Source organism: Oryzias latipes, chromosome 15, assembly GCF_053564925.1.
Source record: "Oryzias latipes strain Hd-rR chromosome 15, Olatipes_Hd-rR_3.1".
Lineage (NCBI taxonomy): Eukaryota > Metazoa > Chordata > Actinopteri > Beloniformes > Adrianichthyidae > Oryzias > Oryzias latipes.
Window position 1 is genome coordinate 20,125,069 of NC_136251.1, and position 13,725 is coordinate 20,138,793.

The 13,725-nt window shown below is 36.8% G+C and overlaps 1 protein-coding gene across 2 annotated transcripts in view; it reads left to right on the plus strand.

The window, feature by feature from the left end:
• Nucleotides 1-13,725, plus strand: part of ryr2b (ryanodine receptor 2b (cardiac)) — a 68,858-nt gene that overhangs the window by 29,734 nt on the left and 25,399 nt on the right. Inside the window, exons 48-74 of one of the 2 annotated variants that reach the window (XM_023963050.2) lie at nucleotides 80-200; nucleotides 461-630; nucleotides 893-1,113; nucleotides 1,599-1,689; nucleotides 1,773-1,913; nucleotides 3,713-3,885; nucleotides 3,981-4,059; nucleotides 4,289-4,378; nucleotides 4,999-5,136; nucleotides 5,253-5,330; nucleotides 5,474-5,549; nucleotides 5,640-5,763; nucleotides 6,005-6,120; nucleotides 6,508-6,584; nucleotides 7,285-7,406; nucleotides 7,514-7,563; nucleotides 7,794-7,854; nucleotides 8,233-8,480; nucleotides 9,802-9,883; nucleotides 10,026-10,150; nucleotides 10,224-10,544; nucleotides 10,632-10,869; nucleotides 11,065-11,152; nucleotides 11,252-11,338; nucleotides 11,445-11,606; nucleotides 11,765-11,827; nucleotides 13,077-13,205. In XM_023963050.2, coding sequence (XP_023818818.1) covers nucleotides 80-200; nucleotides 461-630; nucleotides 893-1,113; nucleotides 1,599-1,689; nucleotides 1,773-1,913; nucleotides 3,713-3,885; nucleotides 3,981-4,059; nucleotides 4,289-4,378; nucleotides 4,999-5,136; nucleotides 5,253-5,330; nucleotides 5,474-5,549; nucleotides 5,640-5,763; nucleotides 6,005-6,120; nucleotides 6,508-6,584; nucleotides 7,285-7,406; nucleotides 7,514-7,563; nucleotides 7,794-7,854; nucleotides 8,233-8,480; nucleotides 9,802-9,883; nucleotides 10,026-10,150; nucleotides 10,224-10,544; nucleotides 10,632-10,869; nucleotides 11,065-11,152; nucleotides 11,252-11,338; nucleotides 11,445-11,606; nucleotides 11,765-11,827; nucleotides 13,077-13,205 — 3,471 coding nt within the window. The remainder of the gene's footprint in view (nucleotides 1-79; nucleotides 201-460; nucleotides 631-892; nucleotides 1,114-1,598; nucleotides 1,690-1,772; nucleotides 1,914-3,712; nucleotides 3,886-3,980; nucleotides 4,060-4,288; nucleotides 4,379-4,998; nucleotides 5,137-5,252; nucleotides 5,331-5,473; nucleotides 5,550-5,639; nucleotides 5,764-6,004; nucleotides 6,121-6,507; nucleotides 6,585-7,284; nucleotides 7,407-7,513; nucleotides 7,564-7,793; nucleotides 7,855-8,232; nucleotides 8,481-9,801; nucleotides 9,884-10,025; nucleotides 10,151-10,223; nucleotides 10,545-10,631; nucleotides 10,870-11,064; nucleotides 11,153-11,251; nucleotides 11,339-11,444; nucleotides 11,607-11,764; nucleotides 11,828-13,076; nucleotides 13,206-13,725) is intronic. The other variant, XM_078932476.1, reaches the window with a different exon arrangement.

Here is a 13,725-nt window from a genome sequence, read left to right on the forward strand (position 1 = left end):
AACATTAAATATTTTTACAACTTTGACTGTCACTTTAAATTAACAAGCAGTGACAATATTTTTCTTTATTCTTTTCCAGTTAATTCAAGAAGGAAAAGGAGAAGCCATACGAGTCAGAGCTATTCTCAGATCACTCATTCCCATCCAGGATATTGAAGGAGTCGTCAGCATCCCCCTTCAACTTCCATCAGTGTCCAAAGGTTAAAAGGAACACGTTTTTGTCGTACAATAAACCTGAAGCGAGCCACAATAGACCCACCTTAAAGGGTTGACAACATTTTTAGAAATGCCTGTTAAAATTGTTGGTCTAAAATGACTCCACTCAGTTTTGCCTTTCACCTGCAGTTGGACTCAAATTTCATGATGTATTTGGTACAAAGCAGTTTTCTTTCAATTTCCTCATAAAATATTACAAAAATGCATTTTTAAACTGAAAATAAGTGATCTTTTTGTTTTCTAGACGGCTTGTTGATGGAGCCTGACCTCTCTATAGTCTTCTGCCCGTGCCACAAAGCAGCTATGGTTTTATTTCTGGATCGAGTTTACGGTATTGAGAGTCAAAGCTTGCTTATTCGCCTTCTGGAAGTTGGCTTTCTACCTGATATTCAGGCAGCTGTTTCTCTTGACACTGTAAGCATGTTTTTTTGTTAAATCACAAATTTTTCAAATTGTACAAATTAGCTGTAAGGGTAGTAACTGCTGTTAAAAAGTATTTTTAGTTTAGCCCGTTTCGATGAGTCTTTTAGTAACTTTTATAAAGAAATAAATTAAACAAAATGTGTTTTCCTCTAATTTTTTTCATTTTTTTATTCAATTCATGTTTAATATAGGGATGATTTGTGCTGAGTTTTTCTTTTCTCTTGATGATTTAGATCTCCCTTATTCCTTGCAGGTGGAACTAGGATCCACTGACATGGCTCTGGCCCTCAACAGATATTTGTGTGGAAGTGTTCTTCCTCTTCTGACAAAATTCTCAGCTCTTCTCCATGATTTAGAAGATCACATACTGCTGGTTGATTGTCTAATCCAGGGAGTCTACCGGCTTTCAGGAGCTTTTAGCTTGACCAAGGCTCAGAGAGAAACCGCTCAGGATTGTTTGCTGGCTTTGTGCAGGTAGGGGTCTTGGCCTGTAATCAGAGCACAAGAAAGTGTTGCTGATGTTTTGCAGGGTTACAACACCTGCAATTTTGTACCACAACTACAGTATTTTAAAGTGTAGCTTTAAAATGATTTACTCAAGGAGGCCGTTTGTGTATAAAGGAGACATTTTGTGCAAAAAAACTCCACTTTGCACTTGCCAGATGCATCCTTTAAGTGTTTTCTTGAAAAACAAATTTCTATACTTCATTGTACCTTATTTTTAAAATGTTATTTTAGAAACACTTAAATGTTATTTGAAGTAAAATCTCTTATTATAAATGAATAATTCCACCCATTATCTCTTAATGAAGACACTTACTGTATATATTTAGTTAGTTTTGTCAGCTCTAACAGTTTTTTACCTTTATCTATTGAGATTACTGTTAGTTTTATTACTTTGTCCCTTTTGTGACAGGAACATATTGTTGCTGCTAATTTTGTTTCCCTTTGGGTTTCAGTAAACTCCAGGCATCCGTGATGCAGCCTCTGCTTCGTCGTCTTGTTTTTGATGCTCTCCATCTCACAGACCACAGCACAATGGCTCTGAAGGTGGATCCACAGAGTAGCTTTGAAATCAGAATCTGGAAATGATCAAAAACTGAAGGTTTCAAATGGTAATTTTGGTCTTCCAGCTGCTGATCAGTCACTACATGCAGAGGTCTTCCTACTATTCCCAGGCTGGCAGGCGCAGCGACCAGAGTTTGGCCTCTGAAGAAGAACTCCACTTGTCTAGAACGTTATTTTGGGGCGTCTTTAAGGCTTTGGCAAAGAAGGTAAATGGCTCTAAAAACTAGTTTCATTAATTAGATGGTAGAAAATGTGATTTAATATCTTCGGTTTATTTAATGAACACCAAAACTGTATCAACAGATTAGGCTTTTTTTCCCTGATAGCCATCAATTCCACTGAGAATGCTCAGACTGGTGCTTACAAAAAGAACTAGGCGATGTCCAAATTCCCACTCTACTGCCTAACTACTAAAAAAAGATATAGTGCGGGACTATGTAGGGCCCTGTATTTTAAAGGCAATTCGGACTCCATGCTCACTTCTTTAGTTTATTTTAAACAGCAAATGTGACATCATTGATTTCACAAAGTGAAAATCCCATTTATATGAGTGTCTTGCGACAATCATTTATGAATCCACTGAGTTCTAAAGATGAAAACGTTGATATATATATATTTTTTTTAATTCATTTATGTCCATTTTCTTTGCAAAAATTGCTCAAACACAATGCATTGTGTTCTATATTCACCAATCTTGTGAACATCGATGCACACTGGTTTTTCGCAGAGACTTCTGGGATATTTCTTTGGCATTCGATTTTGGGATTGTAAATTAGGACAGCACTACAAAATGGCGAACACAATATTTATTGCACTATGTAGTGACTAGGGAAGGAATTCTGACATAGCCCTAGAAAATGTCAAAGAAAAACATTTAAGTACAATATTAATGTCTCATGACAAAGGACATAAAAAAAACATTTCCGTGTTGAGTTTTGGAAAATCTTGGAAGAAAAAAACAGATTTCCGGTACATGATATACTTGTTTTAGTGTTTGCAATTTGGGTGGTCAAATTATCAGGTTAATCGCAATTAATTAATTACAGACGTATTATTATTATATTAGTAAATCATTTGTTTATTTCATTAAACTACTTTTAAATCTCCATCTATTGTTTTTCATGGAAAGGATAATTACCCACGAGGTGTCCATTAAATGAAAGGACGTCGCACCAGTACTTCTGCAAAATCCATTCATTTCTGACAATGGACACCTCAAATATCATTATCCCGCTTATACAATGGTCACTTGAAAAATAAAGAAATATTTCATCGATTATTAGTATTTTAATCTGGTTATTCACTAGGTTTTAATCGTTTTTCCCAAAAAGCAGACTGATGTGGGGTGACACGTTGTCATGGTAACGCCTACAGAGCCCTCGCTCTGCTTATTTGATGTGTTAAATCAGGGCATTTTGAACCAAATGTTTTTGTTTTGTTTTGATTGTTTAAAACTGAATTGTTAAGGATTAATTTTTTAAATTGTATCTTTATATTTTACTCCACCACAATGTCGTACATTTAAATAAAAATACCTCACAATGAGGCTTTTTACAGCAATTATTAGGTTTGATTAAAAATACATTAACTTGATTGATTAACTACAGGTCATAACTAATATGAACTAATCATGGAAAAATATTAACTGCATGACAGCACTATTTTTAATCATAATCAAATAGTTTAGAACGAGACTGCTGGTGAATTTTCCTTTGCTCATTGAAAAGTGTCAGAGTTCTTATTTTTTGCTTAACATGGTCATCGCAGTGGAAATGAGTTTCTCATACTCCTGCTGTTCCCCTCAATTTGCTGTTAACATCCTCTATATGCCCAATTTAGGCAAAGATTGTATCTAAGACTGTAAGTTTTACTGAGGCTGCGTTAAGACCACAGGCATTCTCATGGTTGTTATTCTTTTCAGCAAATATTATTTTGTCTTCCCAACATGGATTTACCCTTCTTTTTTTTCTTTTATTGCAATTCTTTTTCATCCTCTCCATTTCAGATCCCAAAGCCTTACAACCCTCAGTTATATGAGCTGTGTGCGCAGTGCCTTGTTACAGTAGCCAAAGCTTTGCCTCCTGATCACGTGGAGTCGGTCTGTTTGTCCCAAATGGAGCGAAAATCTTTTATGGACACAGATGGACATTTTGATCCCCAACCTGTAGAGACATCCAAGTAAGATTTATTTTATGATGAGAAACCTGTTGCCTATCATATACTTTTTATAGGCCTTGATGCAGATTTTTCTGTTTTTAATTTTTCTCCTCCAGTATGTCTGTGCCAGAGAGACTTGAATTTGTAGTGAACAAGTATGCAGAGCACACTCATGAAAAGTGGTCTCTTGAAAAGGTAACATTTACATAACTGTTCTGCTGAATTGTTCTAGGAAAACTGACAATAAATTGATATCCTGGTATGGAATGAAGCACTTATTCCAGACCATATTATGTCCTCTAATATATCTTGACCAGCACCTTTTCATAACATCTGCCAGCGTTGTGTATTCAGCTTGACGGGTTCAAGTCTGATCATTTTCTAGTGCTTACCTTCAAGTGTAACTGTGTTTCCTCCCTGACAGTTTGCCAATGGCTGGGTTCATGGCGAGCAGCTTTGTGAGGACACGAAAGTTCATCCTCTTCTTAAGCCATACAGAGCTTTGGTTGAGAAGGTAGACTGATGAGTCAGTTTGGCTGAATCTAAATTCCTCCCCTACCCTTCCGGCTTCTCCCTATCCCTCCAATTGTTGGGGCATTTAGAGTGAGAGGAGTGTCCAAAATAGTTTCTTGAAGTGGATTGACGCCAAGGAGAAACGCATTTCTTTACGTGGTTGAGCTCTGAAGCCCACAAGTATAAATTTTGGTTTTAGCAAGACTTTTTGAAGTTATAAAACCGATGTTGTGCATTTTCCGAGTGCAAGGGCAGCTACGCGCTAACGTAGATGACTGGCGACAATTAATGACGTCATCGAGTGGCATTGACGTCCAAAAGGCACAATTTGTCTATAACTCTCCGTTTGGGGGGCTCAATGTATGGGTAGGGGGAAGTAGGGAGAGAAAGTATGGATAGGGCAAGAATTTGGATTCTGATTCTGCCTTTCTATGGTGTAGACATGTACACATGCATCTCCTTTACACATGAAATATGAGGTTTGTAAGTTTCATGATTTTACATAATAGATAGGTGAAGGATAGAGATTTATATTTTATTTTATGGCCATCAGATTAAGTTTCAAAGTGGTTTTAAATATATGTCTTTTGTGTTCTTTATGGTTGTGGTGGCACATATTAGGAAAAGGAAGCATATCGCTGGGCCATCAAAGAGACGATAAAGAGTATGCTGGCCTTTGGTTGGACCATAGAGAGGACCAAAGAGGGAGATACATTTGACATTCAAGCTTGTACCCGCGGGGTGTCTCAGTCTGGACAGGTGTGTGTTCACATGTGTAACATTGTCTCTGATGTGCAAAAATTATTTAAAAAAATATCAATTACTGAAACACAGTTGTTCTTTTCCGCAATAACAGTCTTTTTTGTTTGATTTAGCTGTCTTTTGAAGGAGCATCAACCTTCAGTCCCAAACCTTTGGACATGAGCAGTGTCACTTTGTCATGGGATCACTGCGTACGTTTTTTATTTATTTAAGTTTGAAAGTGTGTTTGAATCTGAGTTGTTGACAGTAAAATAAAAGATGACGCTTAATTTAAAAAATATATATTTTTCTGTTGATTTAATTCTCAAAAAACATAATAATCAAAATTGTTTAGGCTATGGCTGAACAGTTGGCTGAAAACTACCACAATGCCTGGGCTCAGGCTAAGAAACTAGAACTGGACAGTAAAGGTACTGTACTAAAGATTGTTATATTACTAGAATTTCCTCCCATGATCACAGAACGACGGTTCTTTCATTTTGAACTTGTTCTTTCTTCAGGAGGGGGCGGTCACCCGAAGCTTGTACCTTATGACACCTTGACCACTAAAGAGAGGACTAAGTTCAGGGAAAGAGCCCAAGATATTTTGAAGTTCTTTCTGCTCAATGGATACACTGTGCGGAGGTTAGTCCTGCTGAAACTTTTGATCATAAAAGAGCAATATATAGAAGAAAACAAACCCATTATGGTAATTCTAATATGTTGTATTTATGTCAAATAAAAAAGCAATTATGTGCAGGTACATTAGGTTGTGCGTGCATTTAAAAAAAAAAGAAGTTGTGCCATTTTGACTTGGCATGAACCATGTGGTCCAGATTATAGGTAAAAGATAACAATGAAGCTCACTTATAATCACCATTTACAGGGATCGGAAAACAGCGGAAACTGATTTTCCGGCCACAGCCAACTGCTTTGCATTGACACTCCTGCAACGACTACTGACTCACACAGATGAAGCCCAGGACACCATGTTAAAACTTGGTAATGCACCACTGTGTTGTGTATTCTCTGTGAAATATCATCTTTGGGATGTGAATGAATGTTTGCAACTGTGGAATGCATGAGCTTAGTAGTGCTTGTGATGAGGTTGTTTTGCAAACAGTTCAACCAAATAAAAATGTAACTATCAAACAAAAATGTTGTCAAATAAAATGTGGTATTTTGCAACAAATTACTTTAAAAAATAAATAAATAAATATACATATACACACACATATATATATATATATATATATATATATATATATATATATATATATATATATATATATATATATATATATATATATATATATATATATATGTGTGTGTGTGTTTGTATATATATTTTTTTGGATCTAACTTTAGGAAAAATATAATTTTTCCCAGAAGTTCTTCAAACCAGAGGTCAGATGTTGAAAGGAGAGAAGACTCCGGACCAGCAACCAGTAATCTTTTTTCTCAAGGTTTGTTTCTTTTCAAATAAATAATTAAAGCTAGTCAGAATCTAAGATACCCCTGACATCAGTTCATCTCCCTCCACTCTCCAGTTTAATTTTTTTCAGTACCCTTTCCTCTCATTAACATTTCTTTCTCATTTCGTTCATGTCGTCTAATTAGTTTTGTTAGATGGTTGCCATGGGCAACCCCCTCTAAGCAAAACTCATTGTGGCAGTGTAATTTATTTAACCATTTTGGAAATCCATGTGGGTGTTTCGATTGCCATCAGGACGTAGATTAAAGCCTCCCACACGGCACTGCCTCCAAGGAGGCAACAATGAAATGGGTTCATTTTTCATTGATGGGACCCCCTTAGTGAGACCCAGTCAGCCAAGACTGTGAACAGTCATACCTCTTATCTCTGTACCGGCCAACTTTCACTCAAAGTGCTCTCCTCCCTTACACACATAAGAAAAATCGAAATTTGGTCTGTTTGGTCAGACAAATTCTAGCACTGTTTACTTTTTAGATGCTACCAACAAGTCATGACATTTACTTCTATTTAAATATTTAAAATAAAATGACATTTTTACAACTTTTTTTATTATTTTCAAATCTAAATTTTTCCTTCACTTATTCTGACACTTGTTCAAAACATTTATATTTTAAGTGGTTGCAATCCAAGTGAATCTTCAAAGTTACAATAGTTGTGCCACACCTCCACAGGTTGTTATACCTGTTTTGGAACAATATGTGAAAAGCCACCACCTGTATTTCATCTCCACCTGTCTTGGCTCGAGTGGCAACAGGAGCAGTGCCACAAAAAAAGAAAAGGAGATGATTGCGTGGTAAATGTTGTTCTTAGAAATCTGTTTTATTCATGTGCATTTATCTTCGGTTTTTATTGCATTAAGTTTTTCCTCTTTTCTAATCACTTTTATTTGTTTACATCCAGCCTCTTTTGTAAGGTGGCAGTTTTTGTAAGACAAAGGATCTCACACATTGGTAAGGATAATATCAATTTTGATAGCATAAAAAGTGGTAAAATTAGTTTTTACAAATGAAAAGTCTGTAATTGTATCACTGTTTTTCTATACCTAAATTATGTTTTCCTCATGTTATTCAATCTAACATTGAAATGTCAAAATAGATCATTGAATTTTTGAAGTTATTTATCTATTGTCACCACATCCTATATGACTTGAATTTGATTTAAAGAGATTCTGTTTTCCCAGGAGATGAAGCCTCAGCTGTTGCAAGTTGCCTTTGCGTTCTGTCTCAAGCTCTTGATGCCAGGTAGATGGCACTACTGTCACACTGCCTACATCAATGTTGAAGTTTTATCAGTGCAAACATGTCAGATGATGACTTGCCTTGAATCCCAAGACACTAATTCTAACTGGAGGAGGAAAAGCATTTTTTCCCCAAAGGACAATCTTTCTGATGCATGATACTTTAACTGTTCCAGCTCAACAGAGCTTCATAATGTGAAAACTATTTTTTTTTAAATAGATAGCTGTCAATAAAATGGTTTATCTGAATTCTAATTTTTATTATTGATGCTATAGCCTGAATGTATTTTTGTTTTTATAATTTCATCTTGACACCCATGCAGATGTTAAGAACTTTTTTTTTTCTTTAATTTACTTTAATTGTTTTTATTTCCCAAACTAGGACTCTGATGAAGTCGGTCCAAGAGTCAATCCAGACTTCTTTGCATTTGTTTTTTGAGGCAGCAGCCGCTGATTTGGAGATGACTGTGGAAAAGCTCTCTGAGACATCTGTCTCCATTCCTCAGAGTAGGGGCCAGCTGGCTCGAGGAGTGGCCCAAGCTCTACATTACACTACTTTCATTCTTCTCCCCACCCTCACTTCACTCTTCCATCATCTTGCTAACCAAAACTTTGGAGTGGACTTCTTGGGTAAGAGTTATTTTAGTGCTTACTTCGTCAAATTATTGTTTTTTTGTGTGTAAATGCTACATGCTTTTCCACATTAAGCTTTCCTTAAAGTCTCACTCCACTCATCTATTTTTAAAGAATTCCCAGTGATATTTTAAATAGGATTATACCGTTTTTAGACAAAATTAAAAAAACCTGTGTTGTTTTCTAGGTAAATTTCTGCAGAGAGGCGGTAGTTAGTTAGAAATTTGGGTAATGTGCCTGTGTCCATTTCCCATCATCCATCTGTGTATGTTCTCTCCTGCTAGATAGCAGGCCCTCACAACCCTAAACCTAACATTATCTTTGCAAAAAATTACTGAGTAATATAGTAGCTATCCAGCCGTAAAGTTTTTAACCAGATGAAAACAATGACACAGGGATCCAAAACATGGAACTATTTGTCTGCAAGTAGAAGCATTGGAATGGAGCGGAGCGGAGTATGTGCCCCGAATATTGCAGCACCCATGTCACTGCTACAAGCATTTTCCAGTGATAGTTTTTGTCTGAAATAGAGTTTTAGTTTAAATTAGAAAAGAGCCAAAATATCCACAAGAACATGTTAAAGACACCAAAAATACAAATTTTTACATACAAATTGGAATTGATCTTCAAAATGACTCTTTTTCATGTACTATATTTTAATAAAAGAGTCACCTTGGACCCTGCGACAGACTGGCGACCTGTCCAGGGTGTCCCCTGCCTTCGCCCATAAGTGGCCGGGACAGGCTCCAGCAGCCCCGTGACCCTGAAAGGGATAAACGGAAGAGGATGAATGAATGATTGAGTCACCTTGGTCTAATCTCTGTACATTCTTTATGTTTAAAACGAGTTACAGATCTTCAAAATTGGCTCTTATTTGAAAGTTTTTTTGCTATGCCGCATCGGACATGCAGCGAGTCTTCGACAGTGGCTACGTAAGCTACATGCACACCAGGCATTTGATGTGTTTTTACAAATATGCTACACTTGCAAAGACTTGGTGTCGTATAACTCTGGCCGGGCACAAACGGCAATTACTACCTAAATCTGAGCCCCTGATTGACCAAAGTTTGACCTAGTTTAACTTTCATGTGCATTCAATAGTCATGTATTTTGTATGTAAAGCCCAAAAATGGTCAAAGAAACAACGTGAACACGAGAGTTTTGAACATGGAAGCCTGAAACAGGTGTTTATGCGCCTTTCTATATACTTTTCATTGGAAGAGGCCGCTTGAACCCACATTGTAGAGTGCGGTTTGAACCATAGCTTTAGAGTCAACTTTGCAGTTTCTCTACCTTTTGTTATGTCTTCTATGTCCAGTTGGTGGAATCCAAGTGTCCTGTTACAGGATCTTGAACAGCCTCTACTCTTTCAGAACCACAAGCAGCATCTACATGGAAGGGTATTCCTTTAATCATACATTACAAATACATAGATTTTCTAACCTTTTCTTTCAAATGGGGTTCCTTTTATAAATGTTAGCCAAACTGTTTGTATTTCTGATTATCATAATCATTGCGTCTTAACACTGAATGTCCATGCAGACCAGTGGCGGGTGCTTGTCTGGCAGCTCTGACTGGAGCCTTTCCTGTGTGCTTCTTGGAGCCTTCTCTAAATCAGAACAACCCATTTTCCATTTACAACACCATGAGTGCTACTCAGATAAAAGGTAAGACTATATATATCTTTTAAATTATCTATTAAAATCTCAACTGTTATCCCAGAGCTTTATTTTGTCTTAGACCAGGGATTACCAGATCAGGTGGAGGATGTGTGTCCCCTTCTTCCCTCTTTGGAAGAGGCATTGGAGCAAGTGAAAGAGTTAGCATGTGCTGGCGCTGCAGCCCATCAAACCCACTACATCCATGTTGCAGAAATCACGCTGCCAATGTTGTGCAGCTACATTTCCCACTGGTGGTGCTGGGAACCTAAAGAACTTCCAGATAGTCCACTTTTTACCTCTGTCGGCCCTCAACATGCAAGCGATTTACTTGGCCATATGCTCCGCATCTTTTACAACCACGTAGGTGCTAGTCATTGTCATTGGATGAAGCAGCTTGCAGGTATTGTCATCAATAAAACTGATAGTTTTGTTGACATGTCCTGATTTCTGTGTGGTAAGGTTATTACAGCTGTCATCTTTTTGCCAGTTTTTTCACAGCGAATCATAGGAAGTGCCCCCGTTGAGTTGTTAAAGAGTCACTTCCTCCCATTGATGGAGAAGCTGAGGAAGAGGGCGGAAGGAATACTGCGGGAGGAAGAGCAGATGAAGGCAGAGAGCTCTTGTACCTCAGAGGGAGAGCTGCTCATGCAGGAGAAGTACACACTGCTGGTTCGAGATCTCTATGCCTTCTATCCTCTCCTCATCCAGTTTGTGGATTGTAATCGGTAGGTAGATGGTACATTTTTGTGGTATCAGGAAAACATAATTACGGTGTTAATGTAAAGGATTACACAAAATGAAAACAAAAAACAACAAAAAAAAACCAACAATGACACGAATCAGGATCATTTTTTTACCAGGCTCTGGTTTCTAAAAAGAAATCCTGTGATGTTAATATGTTTTGTTTTGTCTTGTCTCAGAGCCAGATGGCTGAAAGAGCCGATCCCTGAGGCTGAGCAGCTGTTCAGCATGGTGGCAGAGGTCTTTATATTCTGGGCCAAATCTCATGTGAGAGTGACACACTGTCTTTTACGGCTCGTGTTATTTCAGAAACAGACAAGGCAACACTGTAAACTATCAATGCTGCCTTATTTTTTTATGTGACAGCATTTTAAATGGGAGGAGCAGAATTATGTTGTCCAAAATGAAATCAACAACTTGGCTTCCTTGATAAAGAATGACAAAGCGTTAAAGGTGAGCTATAAATAAAATGTTAGCTTTGGGTTATGGATAATTATGCTTAGAATTTCTACCAGGTAGCTGCACCCAAAGATGCCTTGTAATTTATCTTGCTGCTCAGTTTAACCACAGAGAGAAGAGGATGAAGAGGAAGGGGGATCGTTATTCTGCGCACACGTCTCTCATTGTGACTTCCATGAAGAAGCTGGTCCCCGTGGGACTCAAGGGTTGTTTTCAAAGCGACCAGAGCCTTATCACATTGGCTAAGAATGGCTTCTCTCAGGTCAGTTGTAAATGGGAATGATATTAATATGCCGATTCCTCCCTTCGTGATATTGTGCTATGCTCCGTTTGCATACTTGAGTTTTATCATTCATTCATGCTAATTTGATGCAAGAGGACAACCCATTGCATTCACACTAAACTATTTGTTATTCACAGAAAAATACTGAAGATGAGATTCGTGATCAACTTCTTAGTGGCCTGTTGCGAATTCAACGAGAGGTAATGGATTTAACTTTATCCCACTATCCAATTTTAGGTCTGATTTCAATTCTTTACTTTTCACTATCTTTGGCGGTATCTCCCAATTTGCATCTTTGGAATTTCAGCCATCCAGGTTATCTTAACCGGAGGATCTTCAAAAAGACAGCTGTGCTTAGATGTCCAAATCCTTTTAGACTTCTCAAAGAACTCTTTTTCTTTTTCTTTTTAATACTCTGGTCTACACTTCCAGGTTTTGAACCAACTATTCTGTATGGTGTTCATACATGAAGTATTGTAAAACTATAACTAATTCTTAAAGGCAAACAGTCCATAATGTAGTGATATAGTTCTGCCATTTTTTGAAACACAAAATTAAAGCTTCAAATGTCTGTACAATTTGAGCATTAGAGAGGTGCCAGAGAGGAGGCAATTGGGATTCGGCCATAATTTCTGCAAAGCCGCAGTAGTTCATTAGAAATTCACCTTGTGGATGGAACTGTTGTCACAGAAACCCCACTCCTGCTTCCTGTGACCCATAACCGAGAGCTCGGAACAGAGTGCTTGTGACCCCCCCCAAGTGTATTTTCTAAATCAGATATCTGAAAGAAGCTATTTATTCAAACTGCATTTTGTTCGTCTGCATCTTATTCACAATGATTTGTATAAACAAATATTAAGAAATGCAATTTTTAACTAATTTTATATTGTTTTATTTTTTTCTTCCATCATCATCAGAAAAATGCCACAAGAATAAATGAAAAACCCCCAAAACACTTTCATCAGAGTGGGTCTTTAAATAATCCTAGTCAAGGACTCATTATTCTTCATGGATGTACATGTGACACATCCACTTCTATGTACAAACTACATTGGCATCATTCCCAGATGCCTAAGCCAGCAAAAATGTTTTTGGCTGGTTAAGTTTTTGATTAATGCACGCTCTGTTTTTGTTCACAATTAACTTTTTTTTTGTGGCAGAAATGCAATTTTCCATAAACTGTTCTTGCTTCACTCTGTTGCTTGAACTAATTAATGTGTTTTTGCTGGTAAATGAAGAGAAGAATGACTTTTTAATAATTAGCCACGATAGATGAAACAAAACCAAAGCTAAATTCATTAATTCTTTCGAATTCTACAGTGATTGCACTTTTTCCTATTTAGACGAATAAAGCATTTTCTTTTTTTTCCCCCCATAAATATTTCATTTAAATTGTTGGAATACTTGGAACAAAAGACATGAATGCATTATTTCTGTCTCCCTTCCCAGGCATCAATTAGCATGAAGCAGGAGAGCCTTTATGCAGAACAGCTAACACAGCACAGTGCTGTCAATGACGCACAGAAGATTGTGGACAGAATTCTAGAAATAGCTCGCGTCCTTTATTACCTGGATCAGGTAAGCTCCTCCATTCTATAGAAAACATGGATCAGACTTGGCAGAGCTTCCTGCTTTGCCTTTTTGGCTTCTGTAAGCATAATGACATTGAGTGAACATGTCTTCAGTCATTGGAGTCTGTGCAGGCATTTGTTTGTTTAGTGAAGTGAAGTAAAATCAAGTTAGGAGGTAAATGTTGCCAGGATAGCTTTCCTTTTATGCTATTCTGCTAAGATAATTATCTTTTAATACGTTTCCTATAGTGGATTTCTGATTACAATTTTTTTAAGCCTTAATGCTACTCATCTCCAAAATTGTTACCACTTAAGAAGATACACAAACTTTTTAAATTTTTAAAATACTTGACAATGTTTTCTCAATGAAATGCCTAAATAATATGACAGAGTCTTAGGCCCACCATGAGAATAAATAAATAAAAAAATAAAAAAATAAAAAATAAATAAATAAATAAATAAATAAATAAATAAAAAAAAAAAATAAAAATAAATAAATAAATAAATAAATATATGTATGAGAATAA